This window comes from Macrosteles quadrilineatus, unplaced genomic scaffold (assembly GCF_028750875.1).
Source record: "Macrosteles quadrilineatus isolate MER2022 unplaced genomic scaffold, UCM_ALF_1.0 Scaffold_9__3_contigs__length_116548681, whole genome shotgun sequence".
In the NCBI taxonomy this organism is placed as follows: domain Eukaryota; kingdom Metazoa; phylum Arthropoda; class Insecta; order Hemiptera; family Cicadellidae; genus Macrosteles; species Macrosteles quadrilineatus.
This window is the reverse complement of record NW_026542602.1, coordinates 99391425-99419119: the sequence shown is the minus strand read 5'-3', so window position 1 is coordinate 99419119 and position 27695 is coordinate 99391425. Positions and strand designations below refer to the sequence as shown.

The 27695-nt window shown below is 35.7% G+C and overlaps 1 protein-coding gene and 1 non-coding gene across 3 annotated transcripts in view; one reads left to right on the top strand and one right to left on the bottom strand.

Moving 5' to 3' along the window:
• LOC129002781 (WAS/WASL-interacting protein family member 3-like) overlaps window positions 1–27164 on the top strand; it is a 34964-nt gene extending 7800 nt beyond the window's left edge. The window contains exons 1-4 of one of the 2 annotated variants that reach the window (XM_054430832.1): window positions 4545–4620; window positions 12936–13586; window positions 14069–14221; window positions 23695–27164. In XM_054430832.1, the coding sequence (XP_054286807.1) occupies window positions 12954–13586; window positions 14069–14221; window positions 23695–23934 (1026 nt within the window). In that variant the 5' untranslated portion in view covers window positions 4545–4620; window positions 12936–12953 and the 3' untranslated portion in view covers window positions 23935–27164. Of the gene's footprint in view, window positions 1–4544; window positions 4621–12935; window positions 13587–14068; window positions 14222–23694 lie in introns of those variants that run through there. The other variant, XM_054430831.1, reaches the window with a different exon arrangement.
• On the bottom strand, window positions 5090–5160 carry Trnag-gcc (transfer RNA glycine (anticodon GCC)). Its single transcript has one exon. It is a non-coding gene; the product is annotated as a tRNA-Gly (tRNA).
• Window positions 27165–27695: the final 531 nt, after the last annotated feature.

The following is a 27695-nucleotide window of genomic DNA, read 5'->3' as shown; positions in this document are numbered from 1 at the left end:
TTGGCTTGTGATCTAATTAGAGCTTACTGACTTTTCTCATATCTTGAGTAGGATTTAGCCTTATAGAATATTATAGGCCTAATAATAACCAAGTATAAAGGACACGCAATACTGTAGTCACCTTCAAAGGATTACAAGTTTAAAACTAAACGCTACAAAGCTTTTCTAAATTATCGTACAAATACCGGTAACAATTAGGTATTTAATCACCCTCGCATATGTACAACCGTAACAAACAGCTGACGTACAACACAACTCTGCCAGAATACAAAACGTTTGTTTTTCCCTGAAGCGTTCCTGACTCTAGTTACGGTAAGGTCTTCGTTTCCGCTTTTCCATCTACAGCGATGCTTCGTATGGCCTTGAGCCGTATTGGGCTAACAAAGGCAATTAATTTCCGTAGAGTACGCAGGATTGCTACTGAGGAATTCAAAGTACGGTCTTGCACCTGCAGTTGGTAGTTCAAGGACGGCGGTTACGGCTACCTTCACCGTTGGAAGGCGGGTGTCTGTGCCATGAAGCCTTGAAGTTCTCGTCGTCTTGGTCAATGCATTGAGAAGGGCAAAGTAGTTTCTTGAGTAAAGTATGTGTGTAGAGTGGGATGGGGACATATTTTAATGGATGAATCCAGCAGTTCCCTTATTCAGGACCATATATGGCTCATTTACAGTTTATAAATTTTATCTGAATTCTTGTATCTTGGAGCTGAATTCAGTTTTGAACCTTATCATTAATAAGCTACCGACATTTCTTGGTCTAGAACCAGCAACCTTTTGACTATAAAGCACTTTAACCACTTTGCCCAACTATTTATTTTCACTTTGTCTTGTTACGCAGCATTAGTGTCGTGTATGAACATACTGTAAGCTTGTGTAACCACAATTATGGTTATATTCAAAAATGTTGATGTAATAGCAGGAAATCAGACACAAGCGCACTCGAAATAAAAACAGACAAATTGCAGAGTATGCCCAATAAGGATCCCAATGGTCAAAAGTCAACGGAGATCCTAGCTCGATTCAATTGACGTTAAGATAATAAATGGTTTTGTATGGGAACTTTAAGGTAGGCAATGCATATTCTTGAAGTAGGGTAGACTGTTTTGTGAGTGCAAATTTCATAAAATTTTGAAGACCAGTATTCATGGGTTTGGTGCATTACTAACGATTGCTACATACTCTTGAGTTTTGCGTGACCAAGTAGCATCGCAAAAGCTTTTGTACGAGGGATTTATTTAGCGGAAACTGTTTAGTTTCGGTTTAGCCGCCGAATCAGGTTGACAACTTGGCAACCGAACACTATTGGCTCCAGAAAAGAGGCTTTCAAAACGTTGAAGCGAAAATACTTTATCAACCCTTTCAAAAACAACGCGGATACCGAAGACATTGGCTAGGATTCAATTTTTATTCTTTTTAGTAGTTTCTATTTCGTGACCATTTAGCAGAACTTAACACTAAAAAAAAACATTTTTAAATTGGCGTTTTCTTCCTTAGGATGACACAACCTATAAATGAGGACATATTTATTCCATAGAGTTACACTTAGTTTTTCCAAATGTCCATTTATTTCTGGAAACAACACTTTGCTACTAAATATGATGCTATATTCCTTAAGGGCTATATTCCTTAAGGGTTATATTCCTTAAGGAATGACACTTAATTCCTTTAATACCACATTTATAGGACTAATACTTTATTTTTTTAAGGACTAACACTATTAGCTGGAATGGCAATGACACTTTATGCATTGGAATGACACGCTATTCCAGGGAACAACACTATTCCTCGGAATACTACCCTATTCCTTTGAATAACACTCTCAGTGATTGTAGTATTCGTCGGACGATGAGTTCAAGGTCATTTGTTGGCTGATAACAACTCGGCTGATAACAGAACGGTAGTGTTATTTTTAGCCGGGAATTTTCCGTGGACCTACACTGCACACATAGTTGGTAATCATGGTTTCAGACACCCCAAAATCGGAGGAAAACATTTCGTTGGCATCAACATCCGTTTAGGCATAAACAACCGAAATGACTAACGAGTAATGACTCATTGTTTTCTTTATTTTGCTTCAAAGTGTTTTTCATACTATTATAAACTGCTTCTTGTTATTAATTGCAACTAAGTGTAAAGTTCACACTGTACAGTTGGGACATCAGTGTAGTGTAATTTGACAAGAAAGCTTATAAACTATATGATACAGGCTTACGATTTCTACATTCAGATGATTAAGCTACTTGCATGATCTACGGTCAGTGATAGTCCGCTTCTGAAACAGCTAAAATAGTTCCCTACTACTTCTGTTGTTTTTTTTTTTCAAGACTAGGCTAATATATTGTATTACCTTACGAAGGGGCAAATGGGGAGAATCTACATTATAAATTATTATCATATGGTCACCACTATACTGGTGAATGTTTTTAATCACAACACCACCAGAGTAAATGAATAATATTTGCCATCCCCCATTCTTTCAAGTCAGGTTCACTACAGCACGCATGGCACGCGGGAGTAGACGATAGAGACTGAAATAGTCACAACAGTAGTACGGTAGTAGTCTCGGCCTTAGGCCAACATACCTCAAGTCTGGTGGTTTGTTGACCCTAAACTGGGTGATAAGATAAACATGCACTATGTGAAACAATATTTAGCTTGCCGATTATTCTAAATCAATGATTACATTACATATTTTCTGCGGTGGTTAAAGTGCTCACCTTCACTCTGAAGGTCGCTGGTTTGATTCCAAGCTGTGTAGATTTTTGACAGAAATACCATTTGTCTGGGCTGCCAATCATTGTATTCAACAAGGTTTAATAATAAAATAACTGGTGTCGTTCTTATAAAAACATGGAAGTCCAATGATAGCGCAATGGATGTTGGGGGCACCTGGGCTCTGGGCACAAAATCGGCCCCGCTAAGGAATGAACTGGTAACTTTCATATTTGAATGCGAGAAAGCATCCGATACCGGAACTAAACGATACTCATATAGCCCTTCAATTACTGTTGGTACTGTAAAAACTGTAATATTTTATTTTGAAAATCATGACTTAATTATTATATATTGTATACACCCTTCAACGTGATCATTGAATCCAGTAGAGCCATCAATTCCGTTATATTACCACCAGATGGCCCACAAAAAAATGTCATCGACTCAACCAATTTTCCACTGGTTTTCTGTATGTATCTCCCCCATAGGACAGGTAGCTACGGTATATATCACGATTACTTGTTAATCGTGATAACCTTAAAGGTTGATAACCTTGTTTTCCTGATAAGGAAAGTGATTCGTGCGAGCTTTCACGCTGGGGGTGTGAGGCGATCGTGACCTAAAGGGTGATGGGGGAGGGCGAGAGGGGGGAGGTTTAGCTCTCTCCGGGGTCGCTAGGCAACCATTCAATATGATCTAACCTTGACCTGGGGTCGATACTATTACTTCCGTATTCTGAATGGACCGGAAGCAGTTGTGCCACTATCACAACCCCCGTGGGTGCGAGTTCATTTGTATTGCAGGGTTGTTTGTGAATTGGATATTGTATGTGTGTAGGATTTAGGGTTGTAAGAATATGTTTCGTGTATTGCTGCTGCTTTAAGTCTTATTTGTGTTCAACTGTTAAATAGGTTATTTCTTTGTGAAATATTTGTGTTTGATAATGGTGTAATAGTAACGTGGCGCATTTATTTTGAAATTTATATCGTCTTACGCACGTAATGCATTGATCAAAATACATTTAGATCCCTGTATACTTTTCTAATACAGTAGTGTAGGCCAGGAGTAGGAGTACAATTGTGTGATTCGTTAATGTTGATGCCCCGAGTACTGTACACTAACAATTTCATCTTTACGATTCCACTTGTTTTCTAAATTGTTGCTGCTATGGGGAACACATTTCTAGTGAAAATTACCTTTCCAATTAAATCGAATCAAACGCGTCGTATTTTCACAAGCAAAGCTCAATTTCCTGGAAATTCTCTTGTTTGATCAACTTTTCCCAAACAATTCTCAGAAATCCAGCTTGGGAGTTTATCGTGTTAGGATGTTTTTCAGAAGACAGAAAAAACAGCCGTGGGTTGGGCGAAAACATTGACAAAACACACTCTTCAGTTTGTAGTTTTTCTGTTTTCTTTTTTTTCTGGTTGTTTTTAACTTAATCTGATATAAAACAGTGGAAAGAATGTTTTCGTATATTTCTGACCGGCTATAGACTTAAAGATTGAAGAACTGCTGTTTTAAGAAAGTTACACAACTTTTTTAGGTTAAAAGCTATAATACAGTACTGTACTATATCTATTGTCTTCGTCTATCCGATTAGTAAAATCATCATTATTTTGATATTGCTAGACTATTTTGCATTGCATTGTCAAATAAGATTTTAGAACCAATGATTTACCGATGAAATCATTGTTATTCATAGTGAATGGTATAATTAACAATGAACCTCGAAGATCAGTGATACCGTTGCTATTGTCGACGGCAGCAACGAACCAGTGATAAGACCTATCTGTTTATCACAGTCTTATCACAGTGTCCGTCCGTTACTGCATGGGCGCTTATCATTTGCAGCGGACTGAGGAACAACTACACGGTTTAAAGCTGCTTCGTATGGTGTGACATAGTAAGTGTTTAACAATATTGTTAAATTAATTGTTGCTTAATTATTAAGCATTGCTTTATGTGCTTTTTATTCGCGAAAAGTTCTTTCTACGCTGAATATGTGATTAGACGTTTATAGTTAATTTAATGCAATGTGGCTTAACATCGACTTACGATTCTACAAGTGATTTCGTTGTACCATATAGTTCGTTGTTCACCGATAGATCGTATTAAATCTTTGAAGCAAGGAATGCGCTATGTCCCGTGGCACCCAAATTGTAATGCTGTATAGCGAACGTAGGCTTTGTTTCTTTATACGAGAAAAAAAATATTTCAAAGTGAATGCGTTCAAAATTGGAAAAGCAATACGCTCTTAAAGGTTATTGTGGCCATTAGCATAAGCTGTCTTATAATTATTGTATTTAGCTGACCCATATATTATGTAATATCTCTGTGAATTCAGGAAATACTTGACTTTTAGTAAAAGATTTTGCATCGGCCGGGAATCGAACCCGGGTCGCCCGCGTGGCAGGCGAGCATTCTACCACTGAACCACCGATGCTTGAGGAAATTAGCCGATAATTAAATAACTTCAGCTAATTACATAATATTAAAAACATAAATACAATGAAATGGTGACCATACAAAGTAGTTTAAGTATGATAAAGTGCACTTATCACTCACTACAGTAGCTACTACCCGGGCTTCGCAACGGAATAATGACCTTCTGCATGAAATAAAACACACCATTGATTTTAGAAGAAAACTTGAAAACTTTAGAAGAAATTTTACAGCTTTTTTTTTAAATTTGGCTGAGAGGTTTAAATATACAGTACTAGGTTTACATAGTACAGTACTGTGTATAAGTGGCGCTGCTTGTTAAGAAACTACTATATATATATAGTAAACTTTAGTAAGCATATATGCTATGATTTAATTTGATAAGATATGCTTATTTAAATTTACTTTCGAACTCTTACTAATATTTTAAATCAATTAATGAACAAATTAAAATGGGTCCATGTTTATCTGCGGTATTTTGGCTATAATTCGGCAAAACTTCAGCTCGATTTGTCCACTATTTTTCTCATGATATAATTTTCATTTTCATAATAAATTTTACCACACTAATGAATTTTACAACACCAACCTCGACACCTCTTCTAATATTTTAAATCAATTAATGAACAAATTAAAATGGGTCCATGTTTATCTGCGGTATTTTGGCTATAATTCGGCAAAACTTCAGCTCGATTTGTCCACTATTTTTCTCATGATATAATTTTCATTTTCATAATAAATTTTACCACACTAATGAATTTTACAACACCAACCTCGACACCTCTTCTGCCCTATTAAACCCCTAACTGCTGTACCTTCCATCCTGGCCAAATCAGGTTTCATATTTATGTTTTTTGTAATTCTTATGTAAGTTTGTGAAGCACTTGCATTGTGAATTTGCACTTTTCTAGTTATAAGCATGACGAAGCCTATTGTATTTATTGTAAATATATAACTGCAAATAAATCTTTGAATCTTTTGAATCATGAATCTCAATGTGACAAACACTCGTCCAAAGTTTCACATTTACAATATTAGCATGATCATTTTACCCGGTGTTCCAAAACTGAGTTGTTCCTATCTTTTCTCGACGTTACTTTAAGGTAAAATCCGAAATCTTGTGAAGCCTTAAAAAAGTAAGGCACAAGATTTATATCGAGGACCCAATAGATCACTCCGATTTTAATAATACCAGTAGGCTAAACAATAAACATCAAACTTAACTTCCAACAGCGCTTCCCTCCAAAAGTTGCAAATCACCCGCCATATGAGGTGCGAACTGACAGTTTACGGCGCTATTTTCGCTCCAGACTTCCGCTTGTTTTATTCATGTTTGCAACATTTCACTCCGGGTCGTTGTATCATGCCACTTGTGTTGATCTGGTCAAGACGGTCAAGATCTACATACGTGTGCGAGTGGCTGCAGATTACTGGCTGGTGAGTTTTGGATGACTTATGCGTCATCTCAGCTGGTTGCATATTTGTCGCGAGTTTCGACTAAAGTATTTGCCTGTTTTGTTGTTGGCGTATTCTAAAGTTTTGCCTGCATTACTGGGATGGTATGGTTGTGAGTTGTTTGAAATCACGTGTTTGCCAAGAGAGTAAGAGAATTGTATAGATTCTAAATTGTCTAGGTATATTTTTTACTTAGCTATGCGTATACAGTAACTAAATGGCATAAATCACAGGGCAAAGTCAAAATTTTAATTAATCTATTCTATTTAGTAACTTACTATTTAGTAATAAAAAAATACTTGATGTATTTTTAACTACAGTATTAGAATTTTGTCAAACTATTTTTTTAGCTTGATGTTAATATGTCTACAAAAATCCAAACGTCTTGGTTGGATTCAATTTCAAACGAAGCTTTCATCTTGTTCTAAGCGATTTATTATCCATTTCGCAACAATTGGCAAACCATATTTTTCTTCCTCTGCTGCAGACCTTGGCTGTGTTATAGTGATGTGACGAGTCGAGTACTTGACTCGTTAAGTATCGAGTCCAATGAAGTATCGAGTCGACTCGATACCAAATCGGCGATACTCGAGTACTATTACTCGTGAACTAAAGCTTACTAGATCCGCCGCTACGAGTCCATCCATAGCGCTTGGGTTGGGTGCATTTAATACTCGTCTACTCGAGTCGAGACTCGGATGTTGTTCCAGATTTTGCCACTACGAGTCGACAGCGCTTGTGTGCTTGACACTACTGACAGTTCGTATTAATACACTGCTGAATGTTCAAGATATAGTTTCAAAACTATCCGCTACGAGTACATAGCGCTCGAGTAATTTGCTTACTCGAGTCAAGACACTGTTTGTTATTGATCTAAGTTTTATAATAACGAATAAAATCCATAATTATCAACTCAATGTGAGATGAATAACCTATCTCGCTCTCATCTTAAATCTACACAGAGTATAAAACGAGTCCGAGCCAAGTCTGTCCGACTCGAGTAAAGGGACTCGAGTCCGAGTCAAACAAGTTCCATTACCAGTACTCGCACGGCAGCTACGAGTCAACAGACAGAGCTTCGGTGCTATACAGGTCAGAATCGAGTCGAATTAACTCGAGTAGGGAAAGTACTCGACTCGTCACATCACTACTGTGTTATCAGTATGCGGAAGCTACTAGATACTGAACCGATTTCACTTGAGCTCTTCTATAAAAATACTTATCTATCAGCGCATAGTGACAACGAATGCAAGCGTTAAGTCACGTAGTCAGTGTTAGAAAATATTTTCAGCACGCCCAGATCTGTCCCCTTACTTTTTTTGTCTATGGTAACCGATTTGTAGAACAGTTTATGAGAAGCCTACGTTCACTGCTACTTCCTACTGAAACTAATGCTAGTGAGCGTAGACATATCATTCACATGTTAAAGGTTGTAGATAATTTTAGAATGAAAATTAACAATTTTAACATGGCTGCCGCTACAGTTACGTTTAAGTTTGATTGACAGTTCGCTTTTACGTTCTTAAAAAACTGTAACTTTCTTTAGGATTATGGACACAATCTTTAGGATAGGAGTTGGCTATTTTTTCTACAGTTGTCCAGTTGACAGTGAGGCAACTCAGCTGCTTGCATATTTGACGCGAGTTTCGTCTAAAGTATTTGCCTGTGTTTTGTTGTTGGCGTATTCTAAAGTTTTGCCTGCATTGCTGGGATAGTATGGTTGTGAGTTTGTTTTAAATCACGTGTTTGCCAAGGGATTAATAGAATTGTATAGAATTCTAGTTTCTAGTACAGGTGTATTTTCAAAATTGATCTAGAAATATTCTATCTTCAAATTAGAAAAATGCTGAATAAAATCAAGGACTATTTTAATAAACCTTTGTTTTGCTGAATTTGACGTTTGTAAGTATAAATCGCCAGCACAATCAAACAAGTCACGACTCAAGGTACAATTAATATAAAGACTTTTTTTGTCTTTCATTTGTGAATACCACAAATGATGAAGTGTTAAGGTAGTTTGGGAGAGCACTTTATACTTTGATAGTAATAAAAACACTTGATGTATTTTGAACTATTAGAACTTGTTTAGCCTGATGTTGAAATGTCTACAAAACGCCCAACGTCTTGGTTGGATTCAACTTCAAACGAAGCTTTGATCTTGTTCTAAGCGATTTATTATCCATTTCGCAACAATGCTACAATTGGCAAACCATATTTTTCTTCCTCTGCTGCAGACCTTGGCTGTGTTATCAGTATGCGGAAGCTACTAGATACTGAACCGATTTCACTTGAGCTCTTCTATAAAAATACTTATCTATCAGCGCAAAGAGACAACGAATGCAAGCGTTAAGTCACGTAGTCAGTGTTAGAAAATATTTTCAGCACGCCCAGATCCGTCCGATTAAATATTTTTGTCAATAGGAACAGATTTGTAGAACAACAGTTTATGAGAAGCCTGCGTTCATTGCTACTTCCTACTGAAACTCATGCTATATAGTGAGCAGTAGACATATCATTCGTAAGTATGTAGGTTGTAGATAATTTTAGAATAAAAATTAACGATTTTAACATGGCTACCGCGACAGTTACGTTTAAGTTTGATTGACAGTTCGCTTTTACGTTCTTAAAAAACTGTAACTTTCTTTAGGATTATGGACACAATCTTTAGGATAGGAGTTGGCTATTTTTTCTACAGTTGTCCAGTTGACAGTGAGGCAACTTAAGGATCCTGGAAGTCAATGCCAATTGTATTTATAGTTACATTTTACAAGTTAAAAGTAAATTATTCGGATTATACAAAATATCGGTGGTAAACATTACTATTGTTGACTTTATTCACTGCATTTGTTTTACAACATATTTTAAAATTTGAAGATACAATATGGCTAATATTTATACTGTAAGCTAGCATACAGTTTTGACGTGTAGTGAATAATGGTTTTATTCATTTTAGGAGCGTGTACAGGTGTACCAACTACTCTTTTAATGCGATAGGTCAAACAATAGTTTTTAAATGCAATACTTTTATAGTTGAAATAGTTTTAAATGTATAACAAGAAATGTGTATCAAAACACATTACCCTGAGCACAAGAATTGATAGCTGATTCATAACGATAACCCTATAAGGAAGTGTGTTTATGTTGAATATCTCTTCAAGTCATTGTGGTAGGTGATCACGCGTTTTCAAGTGTTTCTGTCGTGATCACAATTTTATTTTTGAATCATATACTCAAGAGCCCTAAACAACTCTTATCTGACAACGATAGTACTACAAGTGCCTACGTAATATCTTCAAACACTTGGCACTCAAGACCTGGGTTAAATGTCCTACAAGTGTTTCACCAGAACAGTAGCATAAGCCTATAGTCATGTTTCTGTGTAACTTTTAGTAGTAATTTACATATATTTGTAAATGATAAAAATCCTTTTGACTCATAAGACGGTAAATATATAAAATATGGTAAGTGTCTGATGATGATTGGAGTGTCCGATCGAAGTCGATCACCACTTACCGTCGTTTGAATATGTATTTATACTATGGCTTAATATTTCCTTATCTAGTTTATGCTCTACCTGTTTGGGGATCTGAAAACAAACGAACCTCCTTCCTTTTTAAAATGCAAAAAAAAAGCCATTCGTGTCATATTTTCACTTTTCAAAAGACGATCTTGTAAGGAATCATTTAGGTCAGCTGCTATTTTGACTCTTCCCTCACTATACATCCTTGAAACCCTTTCCTTTGTAAAAAAACACAAGTCAATATTTAACACCAGCACTATAACTGCAGTACATACTCCTTACGCACATCTCACAACCTGAAAATCCCTGTCCATTCAACCTCATTTTTTTAAAAACATCTTTTGTATAATGGCATTAAACTGTTTAACCAACTTCCCCAACAGCTGAAGCTAGAGACTGATTTACTTAAATTCAGAAAACAACTGAAAAGCATATTAGTTGAAAAGGCTTGCTACAGCGTCCGCGATTTCTCAGCTGACATGTAGTCAGTCATTCCTGTTAGACTAAAGATTAAACAAGAATCAAATTGTTAGTCTTTGTACATATTATTTAGCCTACCTTGATAAGAATTTTTCAGTTTTTACTATTGTTTATTTTTATGACTTTTCCAATACAATGTGTTTTTTGTTATTTTGGAATAAAGAATTTATGACTTATTTACCGTTTTTGGGTCAACAGTATAAGTTAACTTATAACTTATTGTCTCTACACAGTTTGAGCCAGTTTTTTTTTAACAATTTTAAATAAGTAAAGCGTCAACATAAAATAATTGTGTCGTTTACCAGACATAGAGAAAATGCCTATACATTGTTTGGATATTAGTATCAGGCATCGTTTTAACAATTTTGATTATACTTGATTAATTGTTTACTATTTCTACTTATATTCAAAGTATATCTACCCTCAAACATTTGTGAATTAAATTGTGATAACATTGAACTAGATTAAATGCACACAGTTCAAATTTAGGAAATTGTCCAATTATAAAAAAAATCAACTAAAATTTAAACACTGGTTTTGTAGCTTCATTCATCCCTAAACAAAAGGGCAGGCACTGTTTCATGCAGCTTCTTTCATATGGTAATGCCAACCATAAACCGACTGACGTACTTCGACTCGCAGATTGTGTGTAAATGCGGAGGAAGAGTTGAAACGCTGCATTTGCCATTTACCGGTAGTCTGGGTACTCATTTTACTAAGCCATTTGCATTTACATTGTCGCTTCCCGCCATTTCAGTCATGCAGTAATGGTGAGTTAGGTAGTCAATGGTTTACGTGTACAGTAGCATTATGTGCTGCGTATTTCAACTGCATGTCGTAGTTTTTTTGAATTATGGAAACCTTTAGGGCAGGGCGTGTTCCAAAGAGAATTGTTTAAAATGCGTAACAAGTTTGAACCCTGCAATAACAATACTGAAAAACAAATTGATATGTGCAGCAAGGCAGGCGTCCGACTAAACAGCTGATCTTGCAAGTTTGAGAACGGCTATGGTTAGTTTTTTTTTCAAAGCGGGTGCGATTTTTAGTAATTCTCGATACAGTATAGTATTTTTGGGATTTTGCGGTCACAAGATTGATGACATCATTACATAAATTACTATAATGTATTCCATAATTTATTTTATTCCTACTAATTGCTTGTTTGATGGATTATATTTATAACAATTTATAAACAGTTACCTACAAATACACTCAGTGATTCATCCGTAAACCAAAACCAACAATTGAACGAATGTAGTTTTGCCACCTCTCTTTCTACAGGACAAACAGCAAACGACTTCGCCCACTTTTATTTGTCACATTTTACAACCTCCTGCTTTGTGATCTAAAAACGGCCGCTTTAAACCCCACGTAATTCTGGCTGGCATTAGTTGATTAACACTATTGTACTGTGAATAGCTATTGTGGTGGTAGTTACGGAGTTGGCCGACAGGTAGTGCTTGTGTCGCCCGCCCACTGTGTACGTGTGTGTCGCTCGCCTACGCACACGCACACACCATTGATGAATATCTGCTAATTGTCAATCACTGCTCTGCTAACATTTTCATAGATTGGAAAGCGTTTTGTATGTTTTTTCTTATTTTGTATGGTGGGATAGACTTTTAATAGGATCATTGTTTTTGTACTTATGTTGTCATGCCATAATAATAGTTTTGGTCTATGTTAGGTTAGAAAAACTTCATTTCAATTTTATTCTGTGGGTTCTGTGCGCTCTATAAACAATTCGTATTTTTTGAAGTAATAAAGAAATCAAGTTATTTTTACGACTGCTTTAAGTTTCAATTTTGTGATGGCAAACAGGAAAACGTGTTATTTATATATACTATAACCTGAACTTTGATTTTTGAGGAATGTATAAGGCGTAATTGGTAATTTAATAGTCCGATTTTAATTTAGGTTTGCTATATTGGATTTTTATTGATCTACGTTACAGTATTGTCTTACTGGAAAAGGAAAACTTTACTCAACGTTGTCTTATTCAATTTCTTCTTACTCTTTGTACGTATACTGTTGCAGTCCCAATTATAATAGTTGCTCTATTGTTTTGTTATAACACCTTTTCGTCGCAGCCCCACAGAGATGTCGGTTGAGAGGCGGCCCAGCTGACAGATGAATGCGACGTTGCCATGTCAGCGACCTTGGGCTGGGCCTACACCATACACTGAGGTGTACCACAGTGTTGTACTCGTGTCCTTAGATTTAGAGTGTTTTGGTTTTATCCTGAAATAATGCTCTTTGAACGTTCGATCTTACATGTTTACTTTTCCATTGGTCACTAAGTTCACCCTCCCGTGTTCCAGGACGATGGTGCCTCTGCGATGATCTCCAGCGGCGTGGTGGTGGAAGGTCACGGGCTGCACTACCCTGCCTCTCACATGTCCTTCGGTTCAATCCCCCCGGTTCCTGAGTTCCTGCGACCTCTGCCCAAGCCGGCTCCTCTAGTCGCGCGGTACAACCAGAACCGTCCGGTCAGTCTTGTTCAGCACAAAGAAGATGAGGACAACACCACCTTCCCGTCGAGTATCTACAACTCTCGACTATTCCCTCCTCCCCCTCCCTTCAGTCACTACCCTGGCCTTCAAGGACCCTACGGTAGCCTCTACCCGGCACACTACACTCCGTTCAGAGAGAGACATCTACCTCCCAACCCGAACCCGAACCCTCCTCTGTCCCCTCTGGAGGCGTACCCTGGCCCGCAAAGTCCGAGGTATAGCCATAGTCCGCCCGAGACGCAAGTGAAAGGACAGAACTTGACGAAGGACAAGAAATTCAAAGTTCCTTCCGGAAAGGAAGGGTCGCTGAAACACCGCATCCTGACGAGGCCCGACACCAAGAGGAGACGACCTCAGTTGCCCTCTGTGCCTGAGGGAGTAGCTACTAACAACAATGTGCCTAGCCCCAGCTTCAACAAGGGATCGCTCATACAACTGGCCAATGGGGAACTCAGGAAGGTGAGCTTACAACTCTTCATTCTAGAATCTTTAGATAGCTTTCACCAATCAGCATTGACTGTACTTGTAAAGATCACTTTTCTAGTACTTTGTATGAAGATTTGTATTCAATATGCCCTACTCAACATTGATATTGTTGAAGGATCTTTTTATCATTCAACAAATCTAAATACACGTGGTATTTTTCGTAGCATGGACAAAACCCTATGATCAACGGCATTTTGGTTGTCTTCCGAACTACAGTAGTCAGTTGTAGTTCCAGTGTTAGAAATATTTTAAACATGAAATTTCCCTTGCTAGTATTGTTGGAATCCTAATTTGAAAATGACATTGATTTGAAACAACCGGGGATAGTTACGGATATGATTCTAGAACACTTTGACGTTCACCCACATTTTTATCTGACTTCTTTAATAATTAATGTTCACACTTTTCCTCCTTTATTATCTCCAATGACTAACGCTGTATTCTGTTGTATCCAGGTTGAGGACATGAGGACAGAAGACTTCGTCAGCAGTGCTGAACGTTCCCCAGCGCTGAGGCTAGATCCATCCACCGTAGTACGGATAGACACCAGCCCCTCCAACAAGGGATACAACCTGCTGACTCTCAGCTACGGCGAGAACCGTAATCAGGTACGTCAAAAACCTTCCTTGAAATTTGTTGTGAATCGTTTGTATCCTGGTGTTAAAAATCTTGTGGTTTTCGCCGCCATCCGCGTTGTTAGCTGAAGATAAATGCATGATTTTCCCTTACTGTCAAGAGGGATCCTCAGTGGATAGGGGAGAGCCGCTTGCAGGATGCCTCATCATAAATAAGCCTTCATAGTAGGTTTTAGAAATGTAGAAACCTAAAGATATTCCAATAAAAATATATGCCCCTCTACGAGTGAATTTGTCTTGTAGCTACACAGTATTCTTTTAACTATCCACTCTTGCTCTGCTATTGCTATTGCAATTGCTTACTCTTGCTATTGTGTTCCATCTGAACAACAACTTTATTAATTTCCACGACAACTTCAGCTCCACAACGTCTTCCTCGGAATGCAATCGGCCACTCCGCCTACTCGTAGTAATTTCGAGGAGTAAAAACGGGCCTAACTTCAAACGAGGGCTGCATTCTTCCACGACAGAGATTAGGGGCACCCGCGGCCGCGGCCGGCCACAAAAACGTGACTGAGTACTTCGCCGGGGGGGGGAGTTCCGTGTCGTTGCCTCCGACCTTGAGAGAGAGGAATGCTGCGACCTCCCCCCTCCTCTTTCTCTCCCCTACTGTACTCACTATAGTACAACTAATACAGGTAGCACAGGTTGATGACCCATCTCCCCTCTCTTGGATCTTTTAGTAAAACTCAATCGTGATATATGGTGGTGAGATTTCAATTATTACTATCATACCGATACTGGTAGTGAAAGGTTTTGAAGATGTGCCCTTTGGATGCTAGGTTGAAAATGTTAGATTGGTTCCCTTTACTGTTTATTATCGTCTCAGATGACTCAAATCTGTGTGGATGAAGTATTTGAAATGGTTTGTATTATATTGGCATTTTTAAGATTGGATTAAGCAAAGACTTTTTATATATACTATTTTTAAACATAGTGTATCATTCGTGTTGTTTGTTCCTTGAAAAAAAATAAATTTCAACGAATTACTGTAGTTTAGTAGCAAAGCGTATCTTGAATTGGATTTTAATTAATGTGGTTCCACGATTAATTTATAAATATTGCAGCACAATCTTATATTTTGGACCACTATACATTTGGTGGTAGGTTAGTTCCGCAGATAATGACCCTAGGGCCATAAATGGGTAGGTTCGTTCCGCATTTGAATCTGGTGGGCCCCTTAAGTAGGTAGGTTATTTCCGCATTTATATTGACAAAGGTAGGTTACACTCCATTAGACAAGGGTAATTAGCCTCACTAAAAGCCGACGTAGAATGAATATTGAACAAATTTAAGTTAAATATCCAAAGATTGGATACGCTTGTATCCGATTCAAAATTCGGAATATTTATGATACAAACTCTATATATTTTAGGTTTAGGATGTAAGAAAATCACCTGTTTCATAAATGTTAACAAAATTGATCTTAGTAATAATACTGATTTGACTATTTAGTAATAATACTGCACAGATACCGTACACACTATGATTAGTTGTGATAATAGTTATGTAAAAAATCTATGAACACACAGAATAGCACGCGGTCTAGATGCTTGAATTCTCCAAGTGATTGCAGCCACATACCATCCTCGCGTACTACAAATACTCTCTTCCCCCGATTCCCATATTTTAGGAAATATTTTTTTGGGAATTCCTAGAAATATTACACTGCATTGTTTACTACAGGGAATACAGCAGAGAACATATTTAGTTTGTTGTCAGTATTTACAAGACGTGTTTATTATAACTGTTATTATCCATGCGTATATATGCGTATCTGTGCGTATCTATGCGTATGTATTTCCATTAGTTGCATACGCTTTTAATAGGGTCTTTTAAACTCATAGAAAATTATGACTACTAGTTTTAATATAGCTTCTGTAGTGCCGGTACTAGACAACTGCTCGATTTCGAGCAACAGGTACACTAGTTTTGTTTTATATTTTTAATTTGTTATAAGATGCTTACAAAGTTTAAAGTTTTTCCTGTGACAGGTTTAGTTTACCAACTGAGCTATTAGCATTTTGTAACATAAGCGTATTTAAGCAGCAGCTGGTGTAATGTGATTTTTTTAGTTTTAAGATTGCGGCTTCGCAATAATGATTGGGATAATAATCTTCAATATAATAATAATCAATAATAATCTTCGCCCTTTAAGATTGGGATCGGTGAAAGAAATATCTGCATCAGCTATGGTAAAAAACTAGAGAAATCGTTACAACTGGAACATGCTACTTCAACTTTAACTCATTCAGAACTTGCTTATTTTTATGGATTATTTCGGTTGACTGGCATTTTTGTACGCTTCACTGATCTTTACAATTTCAAGAGATCTATTGTTGAAGCCGTCAAATGCGGAACTGACCTACCAGATTATAACCCACCCTACGGGACCCGGATTAGTGTAGGTAGCAAATGCGGAACCAACCTACCCCCATACATTTAGGCCTAATAAAAATTAGTAGATATATATGACCCGTCTTTTTAGTTAGCGCCCTAAAAAATATGTGAAATATTTAAATATTGTTTCAATTCAATTTCAATATTGTTATTAAGTAGTAGTGCCTTAAATAATGCAAGGTTTTAAAATGATATATTGAGTTAAAAACAACGGTATAAATTGCCAAAACGTTGTGGAGAGGAGAGTAGACCTATCCTAATTTGAATCATTTACATTTTGAACCAGATCAAGAACTTTTATGAATGTGTGCGCTGAACTAGAATGAACAATAGTCGATTAGAAATTAAAATACGATTGACGCAATGCTTTCCGGGTTCATTCGTCTTTCATTCAGAGATTGAATTTCCGCTATTTTGAAGTAACAGTACTCAATTGGTTTCCATGAGCATACAAAAGCTTTTTAATTAAATAAATTTATCGTATCTAGATTGTCCAATTATTTTTGTAATTGTGTATGAGGAACTGAGGTTACCAAGGCGACAATGTGGTCGTAAATTAAACGACTAGCGCCAGCGCCAGCAGACGGGCTCGGATGTCATGGTAATTAAAATGGCAGACAGTGCAGACAAATTGGATAAAGTGAGGTTATGTTCGATGAGTAAAGATGGCGTCACTGACAACAATAGCGCGAGGTGATTCACGGCTGACTGCATCACGCTGTCGCTGCCACTGAACCGCTTGCTAGATTTCGTCGACGCACGACGTTTGGTTATAAACTAACCATTGTGTTGAGCTACTGAGTTGTAAAGAGAACGGATACAGTTTACACAGAAAATACAAAGTACAAAATGTAGTTATTCGATTTTTTGATACTGTATCTTAATAATCACTTTTGCATTGTATTACTGTTTGCATTTTAAAAAATCGAAATAATTGATCTAGGTAGCCTAAAATAATTCATAACAAGTCAAAATGAACAAGAATCATGGATATTTCTAATCTTCCCAAATCCTCACTTCCTTTGGACGACTGTGGCACTAGGCCTTCAAAAATAATCAACCGATTATAATACTGTATCTACAATTACAGCACCATCGAATCAACAGACCCCTAAATGCTGTTTACATTATGCCTAAATTGCTGATTATTATTCAGTTTGCAGATCAATTAAAATCTAGCATTTACACAGAGTAAAACATAAATAAAATACACGATTTTAAACAGATTATATAATAAATTAAATCTACCATTTTACACAGAGTGTGAACTAACTTATCACCGTGTATTTTGCTGTATGCTTGCGGTAGGGCTTCTCCCTCCAAAGCAACGAGGGCTGCAGATTTGGAGGGAGTGAGGGGTGGGTTTATTGAATGGGGCTGGTGAATGGCGTCATTGATTGTTGCATGGACGCAAGCGCGCTGATACTACTGTACTACTTGACGCCCCACCGATTGTGATTGTACTACATATACTATAATATGTAAGACGTGTTGTATATTATAACGGCTTGGAAATTATAAAAAAAATTGACACAAACTATGTTCTATTAGTTGTGACATATAGGCTATGCAATACTTGTTAGGATGTATACATTTTTAAAATTACGTTCTTAAAATATGGTCGCTAGATTTATTAATTACTTTGAATTCTTTTTATAGCGAAACATATTCATTCTTAAGTGTTACGGCCTAAATTTCGTAGGAACTTGAACATTTTTACCACTCAAAACTAAAAAAAATTAAATTTGTCTGTTGTCTGGAAATGAAAGAAGGACACAAGTTTTGTTTGGTGAGGAATAAATTGATCAACAGAAGTTGTTTGTGGCCATCAAAAGATAACACACTTTGCATTCTTTAGTAAACGCAATAAAGTTTGGTACAGTATTAAGAAATAATTAGATCAATTACCTATACCAGATTAGATTCTTTAGACGATCTATTTAGCACAATTTGATAAATTCAAATGTCGTAGTTATTCAAATAAAAGCCTATCACGTACCAAATTAATCGTATTGGCTAAACACTGTACACTTATAAAAATCCCTTCATTAAAAACGGTTATTCAATAAAACTAGGTAGTATTTTCAATATTTTAAACAAGACCGAGGTCAGTTATAACGTATTCCACTCTGGAGTGATTCAAACTTAGCTTTTTTAGTAAATCCCCAGCATTATTTTTGATTTGCAAATAATTCCAATTTACGAAATTCTAAAACCTAATGAAAGTGAAAGTGGTTTGTAAGGCAGATCATAGTTCGTGTCTCCGGATATAAAGGTAGAGATCGATTCCAGTTCCCGCGGTCCTTTGTCCCCCCTTTCCACTGTTCCCCTCCCTGGATTTATTTATTCGTCCCAAACATGTGAAGTTCTTTTGTTCCCAGACAGGACCTTTGTGGAAAATCGAACCCAATCAGGTTTTATGTCTGGCGTCTTCCAAAGAGAAATTTCCTTGAGGAAAAAACATCTTTTACAAGATATTCCATAGTTGTTTTTACAAGTACCGAAATTTAAAAATAAGAGTAATTAATTGTTTATAAGTGTTTGCTATAGGTATATACAAATTGTAAGAAGCAATAACTACATGTTTTATGTATTTTATTAATGTTTACACCAATAAATAGCTTGTTTGGTCTATAGATTCTGTACTGGCTTATACTCTAGTAGTTTTACTATAGTGTAAATAAAATAAGTTTGGTCACTAGTAAGATTTTAATGTGGACCATTTGAATAATTTGATAAAAAATACAATAAGTAGACTGATAAAACAATCCTGTTAGATAACCAAATTGAAATATAGTCATTATCCTTATTTACAGTTTAGTGATTTATAGATTTGCTAGATAACCTATTGATAAATATTAGGTATCATTTGCTTAGAAACAAAGAAACTACTATTATCCATTTTATAACACAAAATAAAAACAATGTCTGTTTTGTGTGTGACATTGACTATTACTAGTAGCCACAATTTTATCACCAGGGTTTAAATATGCAAAATCCTCTCACAAACCGCGCTAAAATAAAGAAACTGGCACAATCTTGTTAGCATTTATGTAAATACGGGAAATCAAATAGAAATAAACCAGATAGCAGATAGCCGGTCGTTTGCCCTTTCCCAGAAATTACAGTATTGCAACAGTGCAGAAGGTGGCGTGCATGCGGCGCACCGGTCGCCGGTGTTTTACATTTTAAACAGCTCGGAGTAAATTAAAATGTAGAATTTACGGTGTCGAACTGGTATATTTTGCATGGTGACCCCACACGACGCCTTCAACACTGCGCTGCAAAGTGCATAACTGTGTGCATAACTTTTGTGCTAGGTTTTGTGAAGGCGCGTTTGTGGACATATATGATTTATAATTATTTTATTACCATATCAAACGATATAGCAATCACTTAGTTATCTATATCGATTTCTATTTTAGTTATCAATGTACACAGAATTATCAATAAACACTAGTTATCAACCTTAATCAAACTAGTTATCAATTTATATCATACATCAGAATCACACTAGATATCAAACACAATGTTGAATATAGTTTATCTTTCTAACAAGTTTATCTCTATTGTGCACGTTCAATTATCTGCCTACAATGTCAGCCCTATAAAACCACTCTTCATATTCTGTCAGATATTTCAGTAAATAAATTTGAATAACATCTGACTTTGTATTTCATTTATGGGTTAAAAATGTTATTTGATGGACGCCGGTTGTGTACAAAAATTGCTCGTCACAAATATATTCCTAAAGACTGATTAGTCTGATATTGCCATACGTTGTTCTTGCTGAATGTGCATGGTAGTTGATAGTCCCCATCGATGTATATACTACAGTATGGTCTAACTAGACTATAGTCTAGTCTTATACTGTCGGTCAGACTATATACATAGATGGTTCCCCCTGTACAGTTATTCTCTCTGGAAAATCAAATTAGTTTTCCATGCGTTTTCATTAGTAAAGCCTCAGCAATAAATTTTATATTTAAATAAATGCAATTTTGTGTAGTTTTTGTGTAGCTAACGAATTTCTGCTTTGGGAGTAGGAACACTAGTACTGTATGATTTCTCACCAGGATAAAAAAAAATCGTAAACTAATTGGTTTCAAATGTTATAGTTTATAGTGGATGTGAAAAAAACACATCCAGGATAAACAGATTTATTAAACAGGTCTTTCAACCTAAGAAAGTTTTGATGAAAACAACAGTTTCCATATACTTTGTATGGGGTAGAAATAAAAAAAATCAATTAGGAGTCGTAAAAACTCAAATGCACCCAAATAAAAAAAAACACGAACAAGCTAATCAACTGAATGCGCTGCAAAACTCAACATGCAATTCCCGCAGTGCGCTTACGTACTGCGGCTCTTGCATCGGCAGAATGAAGGGGTCGTAACTATAACATTGTTACTGGAAACATTGTAATTTCCTAACCTTGGAGCAAATGGAAGTTTGTTGCGTGGTTCGCCGCCAGGGCGACAACTACATACTGATAAGAACAGTGATAAGCGAGTTAAGGATGGATGTAGACATGCGATCCGCTGAGTTACGCCTTCCGTTTCTTATCAGACTGATAACAGGTTCTGAATAATATCCTGAAACGTAACCACGTAACGCGTTCTGCCATTTAAACCGTTTTATCGCTTAATTCGCCGCTGTGATCTCAAATGTTTCGCTTGCAAATTGTTTTGACATTGAGTCGTTATGAATGTTTAATTTGCAATAAAATTAATGGGATTATACTTAAAATTTATAAACACATTAAGTATTTCGAATTGATTTTTCCCGTACTCTGTCAAAGAGCTGCAATCGTCAGAAAAGACTTGTTCTGTATTAAATACTTAACATCTCTTATAAAGTAAAACTCATTCACCAACCAAAAATCTTATAAAACAAAAATACAACGTAGCATTTGCGTGTTACTGTACATATTATTTTATTTCGTAATATCTGGTCCACGAGGCCATTTCACCACTTGAAGTGACAATTATAATTACACTTGAACTGGAGGATAAATGGGACAATAAGATGCGCAAAATTATTGTTAAATGGTTGTTGTATTGGATATACGAGTGCCTTAAAATATAATAGTGTTTAGAATTTTTATCAGATCTTCATACAAAGTAAGGCATTCTGTCCAATATATCAGGACCAAACTACCTTTTTTTATGCTAAACAAATAGTTTTAACATTATATTTAACAATGACTCTTAGAATCTTTTACACTACTGCAATCTTAATTAGTGTTAAGAAAAAAGATTTCTTGATGTTTTAACGTTATCAGTGATACCAACCTAACTTATCGTACGTGTTGCGTTGCGACGGTGGCTCTCCTGCTTCCCTTTGATCAGCTTGCCGCTCGAAATATCCAGTCTAGACGTCTTGTTTATTTTTTACCGTCGTCGGATTATTTTCGAAAGTATTATTTTGTGGGCGCCGCAGCTCGTCCCGGCTACAGCGTCGCTTAATTCTCCGTTTTGACTGCGACAGACATTATAGTTGGCTGTTTGTCATATTTTCAGTCAAAACACGTTTTAACATCCGTAAAATAGCGTTTATGTTCTATTTCGGACTGTTGGTAGGTTGGTCCACCCAAATGAATGTGGAGGTAAATACAAAACTCTGTTCGTGGGGATCGTATCGGGATTCAAGTACTTTTCATAGCTTCTCTTTGCTCGACTCCCTTGCATATTCGTTGTAACGCACTTTAATGTCTACATCTCTTTCTTCCTATACCCATGTACAGTATATCTTTTCATGGCTTTGCCTGACTTAACGCACATGCATAGCGTTGTACAGTATACCACTTGAAAGCCTTGCATAATTAATTGTACACAAATCTCCATGTATTGTTACTGTAACTTTGTTTTTATTTTTCCATAACTATGTGTAGTTTTTTTTAAGTTTCGTCTTACAAAACTCGCATATAGAATTCTTCTAGCGCCTTAACTAATTCCACGACTTAAATATTCATTTTCTAATGGTCACTAAATAAAAAATGTTGGATTCAAAAATCTATAGAAAGTTCGCTACGTAGACATCTTGAGCGAACCCAAATCATTATTGATTCTTTGAAATAACCTTCGGAGCTGGGCCTTTTCGGAGTTGTGGATTAATGAGCTCTTACTTCAGTGTGAACATTTCAAAATTTGCACTAGAACCAAAAACTTAATTAGTTGGCTAAGTGATATATTCAATAGAATAGTACATGCATAATTATACATTATATTAATATAGCTTCGTTGACACTACATTATTCAGATGTACAAACATGTTCTTGTTTTTATATGAATGCATGTATTTTTATGTGATTTGATACTTTTCGGAGTTGTAAATGTCAGATTTATTCTCTTTTTTTAGTTGTGAGTGTTTGAGTTTTGGCTTTTTAGACATGTCAGTGTCTCATCTACGCCTGATAGGATCTGTAAATGTTCTTTAGGTAATGTAAATAGTTCTTCCTTTTCGGATTTGGGAATGTCTGAGGTATGCCACGTTCTTGGACGCCTGTCTCGGCACGACGCCCAACGACGACTACTCGTACACATCTTTTCAGTCTGTCACCAACAATCATTACACGTTGCGATCGCGATAACGTGTCAGCATTGCTCAAGAAACTATATGTTCGTCCCATGATTAGTTAGAGGAATAATTGATTACCCTCAGACTTAGATAGCCAAGGAAACCTCACTCTTGTACTTTAAGTGTTTTAAGTTGTTTTAAGTGTTTTGGTTCTACAGGATTATCAAACGTTAGTAGCTCACAATTTATCTCCTTTAAATCAACCTAATTGTCAAAGTGGTTAAGAAAGGAAAGGGATGACATTGGTGGAATCTTAATTTTACATTAATCACAAGAATGAAGCTGTAAATTGGAGATATGTTTTGGTCCATACGATTTTTTGCGTCAAACACTTTACAGTTTTATTTTAATCATTTTAATATACAATAGTATCGAATTAAAACCCCCAGTCCTGAACAGAGAGTTTTAATCCATTATTTTTTTAATGTGTCCTGTAATAAGTCAAACTAATGTTTTTGTTATTTCAGGTGGAGTTCGAGTCGGCTGTCGGACACCCTTACTTCGTGTATGGCCAGGGCTGGGCCTCGTGTGACCCGGACAAAACCTTGACGTTGTACGGTCTGCGTTGTCACCAACTCCAGGTCGGCGACATCTGTATTTCCCTGTCTCCTCGGGCCACCCCCGCCTCGGACTCCCCCGGGTCCCAGGGCAAGAAGAGACGATGGTCCGCCCCAGACCAATTCTGCTCCAAGAAGACCAAGGAGTGAACTCACCTAGTTAAAGGGTGATCAAACTAACCAAGTCAACTAGCGACCCATTTCGTTCATACTCCCGTTTTCAAAATATAGTTGTTAGTGTACCTATGTTCTAGAAGACATTGCACATCAAAATTTATTTAAGTGTCTGCAGGGTTTGAAATATTGTGAGAATAATTTTAGTACAGGACTGTAAGGATTAATGTTTTACAGTAATTTTAGTTTCTGATAATTATGGTTTGATTTTTCTCTGTAACTATTTATGTAAAATTTATTGACTATTGTTTTAATTTGTCCTTTAAATATTATCCCCTTAGTTACTTGGTGGTCAATTCGTATCAGATAAGTATCTTCTAATATAAACCTGTTTGATACAAATTGATTTTGATGGAGAAAATACATTTTAATCTTAGTAAATTTATAGGACTAAAACCACAACATTTGAAATTTTCCTTGAAAAAGACAATTAGGCAAGTATTTGGTTGGTTAATATTAATTTATGTCTTCCAAAAGAGTTTAATCAGGTATTAAAAATTATTTTTCACATTTCTGTTGCTGACACTCCGTGAATTTTGTAATTAGCAACTTGGATCTCACTGAAATGTGACAAGTGTCAAACGGACATGATTTTGTGTGATTTAGTTTTATACCCTTTGTGATCTAAATACCCTAACATTAAGGTCTAGACTGAGTTAAACAAATAGTTTATTTAGCCTTTTCGGACTATTTGCATGAGACATCAGTGTCTACTTGTTGATTTCAATAGTGTGCCAAAATAAAATAATGATTTCACTAACGGAATAGCTTTTTTTTAATAAGAATATTTCAAACCACTTTTTTGGGCCATTCTTATTTCAAATCATATCTGTATACTGTATATATATCCTGCATTTTACCCCTGCTATTGTGTGTTTTCATGTAAACAGTCAAAACTATTATAAGCTTTATTTTTATAAGTATACTTACAATTGTATATTCAATCATAATTAGAATAAGATTTTGGATTTCAGTCACACCTGTATGGTTATAGCTTTCAGCATTTAAAGAAACAGATTATCGCACCATTTAAGAGTTAAAGAACAATATTTATGATTGTTAAGATATTATTTTTTCAATTGTTACTGTTTTGTAAATAAAAGCTCACTAGTTTTAATTGTAGATCTTGTGTAAAGTATTGACTGTACAAATGTGCATATTTGTAAAAAAAACTGTTAAGGTCGTGAGAAACTGGTGTAAAAGATAGGAAACAAGTCTTGGTTGATTATAAAAGTGATTTTATAAAAAGACTGACTTGTAAGTATTTTATATAAGTGGATCGGAATAGACGCTGATCATTTTGGAGCGTTTCACTTAATGAACGAGTCTTGGAGCAGTTCACTCGAGGAACAAGTCTTGGAATGATTCACTCGATGAGAAGGTCTCATATTTTAAGATTGATCCACAAGTGTATTATTTTGATCTCATAAGATTGCACACGTTGACTGATATCTTTTTTTGAAGTTTGTATACAATAATCTTAGACAACTCGTTTAGTGTTTCAATTTGACTTGTTTATTTCACATGTTATGTTTGATTTACTATTTTACTTTGCCTACCCACAAATGTTTGAGTTATATTTGACTTTATGCTAGAACTTGTAGAGCAAAAACATTGTATCACTGTATGTCTTGAGAAAAATATTTTTATAAATAATTATGTAATCTTAAATTCGTGTAGGGGCCTAGTTGTAGATCTGTTATTTTTCAATAAAAGTTATTTTCAATTTCATTGTATGAATAAGTGAATTTATAGTTCACCTGTTGGCCTGTTGGGGAGAAATTTGAATTTTTATTTATTGTGGATGTTAACAACTAGTTCAATAAGTGTTCCATTCTTCTGACTTACACTCAGCTGATAATGCCATATGATTGCACACTATTGTCCAATGTGCCAGCTTTTTTAATCCTCCATGTACACCCAGCTCTGTAAGTTTGATAATGAATCTGCCAGGTCAGAAATCGTTAAATAGTAGGTAAATTAAAACAAATTTTAAAAGCTAAAAGAAATTTTTCTTAATTGTTATTACTGTAGTTGGAACTAATTGTAAATTACAAGTTTAACACAATTTAGTTTAGATTCAGATTCAGAGTTAGACAGGCAGATTCATATTTTGTCTGGTTTTGTATATACAAATGTGGCTGTATATATAGTATGTAGAGTAATTCATGGTGCTATACAGGGTTGATTCATGTAACAATTAAGTAAATATTACAGCTAATCCTGCGGGCAAAATATTTCAACTTGGAAGGAATTGTAGATGAAATATTGCCTGAGTTATTGACTTGTAAAACTGTTTTAAGAGTTCTAGTTCCATATTTCTTGCAGTACTTAAATAGTCATAATATGTAAAAAAGTAAAGTAAGTTAACCCTCATTAATCCAGACTAATTCTGATTTAAGCCAAGATGAATGAAAAACCCTAATTGATTAAAATAAACTTATACGTAAATAAATACCCTAGTACCTTTTGAGAACCCCTTGAAATTGATAAAACACCTTTTATAAAATTAAGGCAAATCAATTTATTGATTTTGAATTTAAGAATCTATTAACTTCTCAGTTACTGTAACCAGTAGATGGAATCTTTGTATTTTACACCTAACTTAGCTGTATGCAATATTTACTTACTGCTGTCAAATAGCTGTCTGGATTAAGGTTATTCCGTACCTGGATCTGGATTAATGAGGATTTAGTGATTTACTATACTGCTATTGTTGGATTTTTTTATTATTTGCGTATAACTAGTACAGGTAAAAATTAAATTGAAATCTTCTTCATTTGGCATAATATGAGTTCTAATAGTCTACTTTTCTCAAATATGACACTCTATCAATTTAACACTTGGCAATGTATATATATAATATTTTCAGCAATTGCCTAAATAATGTTTTTTATAATACAAATTTATTCGTAAATCTGTAAAATGCTCTCTAAAAGTCCGCAGTTAGCAATTAGGCCAGTTAGACAATCTGCACTTAATGCCAGCTAACACACAGAACAATTTGTACTGTAACAGCTGTTTATTGTCCAATATTGTTGAGAAACAGCTGATCCATAGTTGTCCTGTGTATTAGCCTGGTCAGGCTATGTTATGCTAGGTTAAGTTAGTTAAGTCGAAAGTGCCTTTGTGCCATTACGGAACATACCTCACCAGATTTGAATTAAACAAAATATTCAAACAATAAAGACAAATTGTTTCTTCAACGCTGTTTTACTTATCCGAACCTCTTAGGTTAAGTTTTAGTTTTTTTAGTTTTTAGACAATAAGTTGCATAATGTATTGTAGACTAGTGGCACAGTACAGTAATGTGTCTTAAAAGATAATAACTGTTGAGCTTGAAACAAAATTATTTAACTACATAACTTAATTGTTGCAAAAGTGATTGCTGCAGACATGCAATGGATACTGCTAAATAAAGTTCAATAATTTATTTAATAAATTATATCATTGCACTTAGCAGTTGCATAAATACTTTGTCATGTTACGATTTTCAATTGTTGACACTAATCAAATAATTATGGTATCAGCAATCCCCATTAGCTTGTTAATGACGTTTATCATGGCCACTTTTGCATATTGGTGGTATCAACTATGATTTTTGTAGGGAGTTAAAAGTTGCAATAACTTTTTAATTTTATTTGCATTTTTTTTAAGAGAATGCGTTATTCCCTTTATAAATGTTTTTTACTATCTCCGCTATACATAGCTATGGAGAAAGGTTGTTTTGAACAAAA